This window comes from Cibotium barometz, chromosome 21 (genome assembly GCF_041138505.1).
Source record: "Cibotium barometz isolate CiBa-2024 chromosome 21, ASM4113850v1, whole genome shotgun sequence".
In the NCBI taxonomy this organism is placed as follows: Eukaryota; Viridiplantae; Streptophyta; class Polypodiopsida; order Cyatheales; family Cibotiaceae; genus Cibotium; species Cibotium barometz.
Window position 1 is genome coordinate 8,489,170 of NC_141066.1, and position 10,565 is coordinate 8,499,734.

Consider the following 10,565-nt stretch of genomic DNA (forward strand, 5'->3'; position numbering starts at 1 on the left):
CACACTCAAGCTCTCAAAGATACAAGCTCTCACTCCCCTACCTCTCGAGTAGCCCAGCCTCTTCCACTTGTGTATACATTGGATTGTTGTTATTGCTATCGATGATTTTGGTCTCCATATGTGCCTTGACCTCATCTTCTAGTGTTGGGATCAAGTATTTCTTGTGTGTGTGTGTGTGAACCACCTCCTAGAGAGTGGCAGTGTGTAAGTGTCTTGCTAATGTATGAATCCCTCTTAGAGTAGTGATGTCATGTCAGGATGACAACTTTTATAATATAACTATTCAGGATATAATATAACTATTGTGAATATAACTTCTAATGTTATATAACTATTCAGGATGACAACTTTCATACAGGATGTGTGTGTGTGTTCAACCACCTCCTAGAGAGTGGCAGTGTGTAAGTGTCTTCTTAATGTGTGAATCCCTCTTAGAGTAGTGATTTCATGTTAGGATGACATGACATGACCTCATTCAGTTGTGTACATTACTCTCTTTCTAAGAAGTTTCTTCTCTCTATAACTCTCTCGGATTTCCTCTGAGGAGGATAACTTTTATAATATATAAAGGTGCATGTGCTTAACTAAAGAAATTAAGCAATAGTCACATCATTTCAGTTACGTACATTACTCTCTTTCTAAAAACTTTATTCACTCTCTAACCCTCTATGATGTTGACATGTGAGGGAGGACAACTTTTATAACATATAAACGTGCAGGTATTTCTTTGAAGAAATTAAGCAATAGTCACCGGTTGTAGTGTACATTACTCTCTTTCTAAGAACTTTATCCTCTCTCTTAGAACTTTAGTCTCTCTCTAACCCTATGTGACGTGGTGTTCAGAAGGACAAATATTATAATCGCTTGTACTTCGTTGAAGAAATTAAGCAATAGTCACATCATTCGGTTCTGTACATTACTTTTCTCTCTAACTGCCCTCCGCCCTCAGCTTATCAAGGCACATCTTGGCAGCCCATAGACCTTTTATTGCCTTAACTAGTGTATTGTTATGCGTAGTTACCTTCATCATATAACTAGTGTATTGCTGTGCGTAGTTACCTTCCCTCAAGCCATGGATCCTCGTAGGAAGAATGAACAATCACTCCATTCTGACGAGCCCGCAGGCAAGAGAGTAGGGGGAAATACCTCCGCTTCCCAGTCTAATCTAATTTCAGCATCTATAATAAGCCCTTGCCTACGTCCCTTGTGTGCTGGTCGCTTTGCAGGTTCTTATTTTTCTCCCAATATTTATAGTACTCAATCTGTTCCTCCCAATACTGTCGCCTTCACTAGGGACTCCTTTGCCAAGATGCTAGTGCAGCAACACAAGAAATCTCAGCAGCCCGCAGAAATCGGCCGGCGTTCAGGTAAAAGATAAGTCAAGCTGAACTAGATATTGTTGTGATGCATTATCAATGGTTCCTTGTCACATTATCAATGGTTCCTTGTCACAGGTCAATTCGAAACTGTCTACATAATTTTATCTTGTAGGGGAGAGAGAGACTCTGACTCACACTGGCTGTTTGTGTGTCTATCTTGTAGAATGTGCACTCAGGATCCCTGAGGAGATCACTGAACTAAAGATAGGCATCATTGGGGCTGGTATGGCTGGTCTGTATGCAGCGCTCATACTAGACAGTCTGGGCTTTACCAACTACCAAATACTCGAAGCTAACCCTAATAGGGTGGGTGGTCGAGTGTTCACTCGATACTTTGATTCCTACGATGGCGCCCCCGCAAAAAAGTGGAACTACATCGACTTCGGTGCTATGCGCTTCCCTTCCATCAAGATCATGGATCGGGTTATCGGCACAGAAAAGTGGTCACTCACAAACTATCTCAATTCAGTCACAAAAGACGACAACCTGAAGATTAATCTCAGATTATCACCTATCGGTGGATAATAACATTCTCTACTACAACTCCACTCGAAAGACCAACTCTGAGTTGTCGAAAGCGCCAGCTGATCCACTGTGTTTCGGGAAAAGTAAGGGAGGCGGTCTGGATGATAAGTATGTGGAAGAGTGGTACACAACATGGCTACACGATGCTTTCCACAGGCTGAAGAAAATATTGCATGCCGACTTTGATAAAGGCTTTCGTGCTTTAATGGAGCTGGATCACTTCTCCGTCCGGGCTTATCTCCGCACAATGGACGATAAGCAGCAGATCAAGTACCCTCAAGAGTTGATTGACTACCTGGAGACCTTGGACAGTGCTACCGGTCACTATGACGATGCCTTCAGTGAGGCGGTCATGGACAGTTTTGATTTTGATTCACCAACCGATCCTGGGGAGCACAGCGTGGAGTGGAAGTGCGTGGAAGGAGGAACAAGCAGGTTGGCACGTGCCATGGTTAGCGTCATCAAATCAAAGCCTGAAATGAACAAGAAGGTGACCAAGATTGCCTTCTCATCGCCTTCCAAAGACGGCATCCATGTGTTTGTCGCTGCGGAGGCAGAACCTCGCACCTATGACCATGTCATCAACACACTGCCTCCTGCTGTGCTGCGCTCTCTAGACACTGCTCAGTGCAGCTTCTCCTACACCAAACGCACAGCAATCAGGACCCTACATGTGGATTCCAGCGTCAAAATTGGCCTCCTATTCAAGTCCAGATGGTGGCAAGACGATAAGGTCATGAAGGACCGCGTCATCAAAGGAGGGCAATCCTCCACCGATCTGCCCGTTCGCACAATCGTCTACCCGAGCTACGGTATTGATGATCTCGATGCACCTGGGGTGCTCACTGCCAGCTATACGTGGGCTCAAGATGCAGCACGCATATCATCCCTCGCTGCAGGACAGACCACCCAACTGGTTCAGCTGGCCATCTCCAACATAGCCACGGTGCATGACGTTCCCCTTGAGATCCTCCAAGAGCAGTATGCTGGGCAATACTTTATACAAGATTGGGATCAGGATGAGTATAGCCAAGGAGCGTTTGCATTGTTTGGACCTGGCCAATTCAAATCCATGTTTCCAGGTCTGATAGCACCAGAGATGAATGACCGCTATCACACGGCAGGAGAGATGTCTTCTGTACACCATTCATGGATCGTTGGGGCCTTAAATTCAGCATGGAAATGTGTCTACGAGATCCTGAAGGTGAGTCACGCAGAGGAGAAGATTCGGGAACTCAAGGAAACATGGGGAGAGGTGAACGAAGTAGACATGGGAGAGCTGGGCGAACGAGACATGGGAGAGTCAGCCTAGGGTGCATTTAGCTCATGACTTTCTTATTCAACTCATGACTTTCTTTAGTTGTATGCATTCAGTGACACTACCTTGATAATGTTACGTCCTTCTTATGCTCAGACGTGTTCTCTTTTGGTTAGGATATAGAGGGGATTTTTCATTTTTTAGTGGTCGATCCTCGACTTTGGTTTTCTCTCCTTTTTTTGGATCAAAGGGTTTAGAGCTTTTGGAAATTTGTTGTTTTTTTCCCACGTCTCATTGTTTTTTCTGATATTGATAAGGACTACATAAGAATTTGAATTTTGGATCACGAGTTGGTAAAACTAGGCTAAAAGCCAGAAATGTTCCAACTCTAGTAGAAACTCTTGGGCAGAAAGGATTAAAAAAGGGTTGTGATAATTTATAAGACAATTAACGAGAAAGGGGCTAATAAACTAAAAGAAAGAACAATCATTAATACATGATAAACCTTATGAACTTGGGATAAGATTATTTATATATATATATATATATAAAGAAAAAGTCCAAAAGTGTAATAGGTGCTATTTGTAGTTCCAAGAGAAAAAACTATGAATATAGCATAAACACTGCATGTAAGAGAAGAAGCCACATACATCGGGCAAGGGGTGGGGGGGGCGAGACATAGCAACCAATGTTTTTGTTCTTGTTTAGTTGGGTATTTTCTTCTTCTTATGTTATGCTATGGTGTATTGATTTAAGGTGTGCAACCCTTCTTTATTTGAATTGCAGGCTCACGTACTTGGAAATAAGATCATGTTTTGGCTTAAGAGAAACTTTGGCTTAGACAGAGGTAGTGTATATAAAAAGTTACAGACTATGTGTATAACAAAGAACAAGATTGAAAGAGCAATAAATAAGAAGAATAGAAAATATGTACCTCACCTTGGTAACAAGTGTTATATCTCTATCCAATCATTCATAAAGTCTATAAGAAAGTCTTCACAAGCTTCTTGAAGACATGCCACTGCACTGCTCTACCATCTATAATGTCCTTGCCCTTTGATAATGTCACTTTTACTGTTTTTATAATTCTCCGAATGGTGTCCTAGGGATGAAAAAATGTGTAGTCTCCTATTCTCCTTGCCTTATCTCAAACAATTTCTTTGTCTCTGGAGGAAAGTTCTTGCCTTATATAAATTGGTTCTACCCTTTACTTGTTTCTTCTCTAATGGTTTCTTAGAAGTTGTTGCCTCTGGCTCTTGCTCCGGCTAGGAAGGGAAGGATCTGGGTAAACCATCCTCACAGTTTGCTTTGTACGAGCCATACTACGAGGCAGCAAGAATCCATCCAGGGAGCGACTACACTCGCTCCGTGGAAGGAATCGGGAGAGAAGGCTACAAGCCGCCGCTGTCCACCATGTGCGATAAGGAGGATCGGAGCCTGACAAAAGTAAGCACTCGCGTCGTAGAGGGAGGAGGGCAAGAAGGTGGGAACAACAGGTCGGCATGGTCCACGGTGCGATAAGAGAGATCGAAGCCTGCTGGATATGTCTACTTGCATCGTAGAGGGAGGAGGGTGAGAAGGTGTTGTCCACAATGCGATAAGGTTTATTGGAGCTTGACGGAAGGGACTACTCGCATCGTAGAGGAGGGAGGAGGTCGAGAAGCCGCTGTCGACGGTGCGATAAGGATTATCAAAGCCTGACGGAAGGGTCTACTCACGTTGTAGAGGGAGGATTACAGATGCTACGAAAAAGTTCAGAAATAATCACTTAAAAAATACTCGCGCCGTCAATGGTACCCTATGAAAAAATGAATATTTTTTCCTTTTTATAGAATGCGATGTCATCATTGCAAGGATGATGTAAGCCCTACATGTGGCTCTTCGGTGATGATGTCAACCCTACACATAGCACAATGGCACATTTTGGTGATGTCAACCCTTCACTTTCGTCGTACATGTATGACATCAGCCCTAATAATATCTATATATAGTCATGCCTTGTTTAAATTTTAATTTTTTTATTTCGGTCCTCCTTCCTCCCGCCATAGATTGTTTTCATTCCCCCTTCCTCCACTTGCACTTTCAGTTCAACGTTCAGTTCACCGTGCGATAAAGAAATTTGTTTCTAGTCATTTCTTTGTTCTCCACTAAGACATAAAGCAAGCATAGATGCGCTGCATAGACATGCAAGTTACAGGGGCATCTATACTTGTGTCTATAAACCCGTCTATAAGCACGTCTAGTTCCTTTGAAATTAGATACGTAAGTTACAACTGCGTCTATAAACGCATCTATAAGCGCGTCTAGTCCCTTTGAAATTAGACATGCTTATAGACACAGTCTGCAACAATTTCCTATGCAGTTGAAATTGTGGACCTTGCAAAGAAAAACATAATCTTCAATCCCCAAAAATATCATTTGCTAAACTATATGCACAAGATTTTGATAATATGCATAATTTTTTGGTGCATTTATATACAAATGAATCTCTAGAAAGCATATTAAAATATGCTAAGGAAAGAGAAAAGAAATAGGTATAAATTGAGTAATGTGGTGAAAGAGATGGATACATGCAAAGGCTTAGGTATATTAAGTAATGCCATTGAAAAACAATCCAAAGGACAACAATTCAATCCCCATATCTTTTCATCAAAGTGAAGCTTTTAAAAAAAATCTTGAACCTCCATGAAAAGCAGTCCAAAGGTGAATGATTAAGTAATGCCATGAAAATCAACATATCATAATAAATCTATACATGTAATCTCAAAAAGGAATGAATCTATACATGTTATCTCAATCAATCAATCACCAATAACAAACAACCAAAAGGAAGACCATAGCCATAATAAAAGTACAATGAAAGAACTAGAGTTCAACCTCATCTTTAATGAGGTCAACCCTTGCTAAAGTATCTATCTCAATGTCCATGCCTATATCCAAATCTACAAAGAGATCCATCTCAGTACTATAATCATCACTATGAGAGGCAATATCATCATCTCCAATAGCACCATCATCATCTCCCATGGCACGATCATCATCAATGTTTTCCAAGCTATCTTCCTCCATAGTTGAGTTGACATGCTCCACCATATGCTCAATGTGGGTGAATGTACTTTAAATGGCTCTTGAATGTGGTGAGATTGGGATTATATGCTACCATCTCTTATTGTCAATTATTGGTTGATACACAACCTATTCGAGCACAAAGGTACATCATACAAAAAAATTACATCTCTACTATCTGTAAATGCATATATTGTAATTACCAATAATTATATGTACCTATTCACAATGTTGTGGTAGCACTAGAGTCCCATCCTTTCCTTACCAAAACTTTGTAGAGTCAATGGTCACAAAGCCACTTGCATGACGCTTGTTGTTGCATTAGGACCTCTTTCCACCACATCCTTAAACCACTTGACATCCAAAATATATACAAAGAAGCTTCGAAAGTCAAGCTTCACGATATTTTGGATCAATCCACAATAATCATCCATGGCTCCATTGGCTCCCTCAAAGCTTGCAATTACCCCACAATCTTGGGTGTTCCTCTTCTCATCAATCCTTTGTGTGCGAAAATGTTCACCCTTTGACCACAAAGCATTAAACATTGTGCACTATACGAAGACCAAAAAATTTTATAAATACCTCAAAATAAATTTTTGCAAGTTTAACATCCTAAAATATGATTGAGAACACAAGTTTGTTTACCTTTTTGAAGAATCCTCGAGCATTATCCCACTCCTCCAATGTGATATGCATGTTTTCATCTTGTGCCACTCTCTCCATCTCCTCATGTAGCTAATCTCTATCAAGATCCTTGGGAAGTGATTGTAGGTGCTCAGGGTATGGCACACTACGTCCATGGCACTTATGGAATGCCGGCCTTTCACTTTGTCTTCTTGCCTTTTCATCCTAATACTTTGCCAGCCATCTTCTAATCACATCACTATTAAGCACACAAAAGGTATTAAGCTATGCATCTATGTATCCATGACTTTGGTCTTTCCCTTTCCTCCTTGAGGAACATGAAAATTCATCCTCAAGTCTTCTTCATTGCTCCATAGGCAAGGGAGAGAGGGATGCACTTTGGCAAGGTATTCTGAGATATAAAGAAGTGATTCTTGTACCAACCAACCCTCAGCCATACTACCTTTTGGCTTTGCATTTTGCCTTACAAAATCCTTCAAGGTCTTCATGAAACGCTCAAGAAAGAACATCCATCGAGCATGCACAGTGCCACATATGGCAATCTGATCAATTAAATGAACCATAAGATGTAGGTGGCTTGTGAGAATTGACCGTGGGAATGTCTCCTCCACCAAACAAACCACCTTCACCGCCATGACCCTTGCATAGTCAAGTGTACATGGATCAATTTCCTTTGAGCTCACATATCTACAATGTGAAACAATAAACATATCATTTTGAGGAAAACATGTGTAGAAAATTGGCTATGAGGGTTTGGGGTACAAACCTCACAAGCTCCCTCATCTTATAAATCAGCTCTCGCACTTCGTGGGATGCACAATTGGAAATGCTTGTAGGAAGAATAAATTATAAACATTTATACACCATGATTAGATACATCATGATTGAACAAGGAAAATATGTACAACTTCAATGTTTCACTTACTTGAAGCATCTTGTGCCAATCATGTGACTTCAAGCCATATAATTGCACAACACCTCTCTTCTTTGTCTTTGTGAAGGCACCTACTAAACACCTCATGCACCCCATTGGAGTACGGAATGTAGTAATGGCATCTTTCACCAACTTCTTCTCCTTCTTTGTCAATATCCAAGGTGCTCAAGAGAAAGTCTCGTGAAGATGGAGGCAGACATATGTCATGCACATGGATACCTCTGCAAAGTATCTCAAGCTCATCAATCAAGGGCTCAAGATATATATCCATATTCTTTACCTTATGTTTTCCATGAATGAGGGATATCATGACATGTCCTTTCTTTATTGCATGGATGGAGGAATGTTGTAATTCACCAGTACCACTAGCCATATACTATATGAGGTGCTCTTGATTCCAAAAGGATTAACACCATCCATACCCAATCCAAGTCTCAAATTTCTAGGCTCTTCCTTGAAGCTTGGCCACATTTCCTTGATGTGCTTCCATGCAAGAGTATCTGCATGAATTCTCATCTTTCCATCATTGGATCGATGAGAGGAATGTCATGACATGAGCTATGCAATAGATTTGCAGAGCTCTGCAATAGATTTTCACTTGAACATGTGTTGGATGCGAGGAATGATGGGAAAATGTCGCAACACCTTACGTGGCACATGTAGAAATAGGACACTCTTGAGCCACCCGCATGTATCCCATAGAAGAGAACACAATCATTGATACATGCATGGATGCGAGTATAATCCAAGCCTCTAAGATATGTCACAAAGCGCCTTGCTTGGTCTCTTGAGGTTGGCAATTTATTCTCCTTTGGAAGCATCTTCAACAAAAGCCTATCGACAAAACAATCAAATACATTAATATAAAAAATAATTTCTTCTTATATATCTATAATAGAAGTAGACAATTCATGAAAGTATAAAACTCACTTGAGAAGTGCATTCAAACTTGCATTGCTCCATCCATAGATTGTTTGCAAGTTAAGCAACTCGCGAGAGCAGCACGTAGAATGGAATATGTGCATCCCTCAAAAATTGGGGCCGAAGCCGCATTATAAAGGTGATCATTATAAAGGTGATCATTTTCCATGGCTTTTTATTTTCACTACGCTCATTGGCAAATAGAGCATGTACCACATCTTCTAAAACCTGTTCCTCCACCATCTCATGAGAGGAAAGGGTGGTGGACTTGTATCTCCATCATTCCAATTCTCCACCACTTCTACATTTGTGAAGCCTCTGCCATTTCTCTGCTTGGCCTCTTGACACCACCTATGAGTTAACATAGAAGGGTGCGGTGCATTATTCTACACACGAGTATTTCAATGTGAGTCTCTATTGAATACTAATTCTTAATTAAATTCTTACACTATAAGCAAAGTATACTTACCATTGACCCCGTCGGTTCCCATTTTCCATACATTGAAATGTGATTAATCGTAATGCTATGTTGTCGACGTATACATCCTCGACAACGATCACATATACATTTGATTTTTTGTTGCAACCAACGATCTCAATTTTGAACACAAAGGGACTCATCATCACTAGAAGAATTGATTGATGAAGACATCTTGCATATTCAAAAAAAGAATAAATAATTTTCATCTTTCTATGTGTGTAAAAACTTTTCTATTTCGCCTTTATAAGCGCATCTGTACATGCATCTAAAAGTGCATCTATAAACGCATCTACTCTATAGAATAGATGTGCTTTTAGACACATGTACAGACGCGCTTATAGACGCGCACTACTGTGACGAAAAAGACCCAAAAATAAACCTGCGTGTTTTGCCAATATTTTGGCAAAACGCAGTTCTTCCAAAAAACATCCCGCCCTATTTCTAATCCTCTCTCACCCTCTCAAGCTTCATCACCAAGCTGCAAATCTACTTTAGAAAGGACTGTGGAGTAAGAGTTTACCTTGGTACATACCTTGGTTGTGTGGTGAGTCTCTTTCTCTTCTTCTTCTTCTTGCTCCTTTTCTTCTTGTTCTTGCTCTTGCTCTTGCTCTTGCTTGCTCTTCTTCTTGAACTCTATTTTTCTTTTGTAAAAGACAATCAAGTGTTTGTATAGCTCACTTGTTTTTTTTGGCTATTTTACACATTTTTACCTCAAAAATCACAAATAACCAAGGTAGCCCTTTTGGTTTGTTTATAATATTTTCTTAATATTTGATTACTAATCTTTTGTATGTATTCATTACTAATCTTCTTAATATTTTCTTGGTTTGTATGTATGCATTACTAATCTTTTACTCACCCTTTTGTTGGTTTTGTAAGTTGTAGAGCGGTTCTCTCTACCATGCAATATAGTGCTCATAGAGTACTACTGATCAACAAATGTGTTAATGAAACACAGAGTCAATCCGAGGACTCAACCTGATTAGTGCATGAAGGCTTATCCCATGAGGGAGAGTTCACATACACAAACCACCACTTGATGATTCAACCATTCAACACCTCAATCAATCTCTCAATCCCTTAAAGCCACTACACTAATCAAGACAACAAGCAATGCATAGCAATCTCTTAATCCCATTCAAACATTGATTAAATCTTAGCTTTTCCTAATGCCTGCAAATCCATAAGCGTGCATCTACTAACCCACAAGCTTAAGCAAGCAGAGAATGTAACATTCACAAACCCACAAGCTCATAGAGAGAGTCTATCCATGAATAACTCATTGCCAAAGAAGTGGGCAAGAGCTTGCATCAATGGAGACTACACACACACACTACAAGCATGCATCATACA

The 10,565-nt window shown here is 40.4% G+C and overlaps 1 protein-coding gene across 1 annotated transcript; it reads left to right on the forward strand.

Moving 5' to 3' along the window:
- Positions 1 to 1,007: 1,007 nt before the first annotated feature.
- Positions 1,008 to 3,406, forward strand: LOC147626805 (uncharacterized). Its single transcript, XM_086816096.1, is given in 3 exon segments — positions 1,008 to 1,367; positions 1,543 to 1,879; positions 1,881 to 3,406. Coding segments are annotated over 3 exon segments (2,031 nt in total). The 5' UTR covers positions 1,008 to 1,009; the 3' UTR covers positions 3,217 to 3,406.
- The last annotated feature ends 7,159 nt before the right edge of the window (positions 3,407 to 10,565 follow it).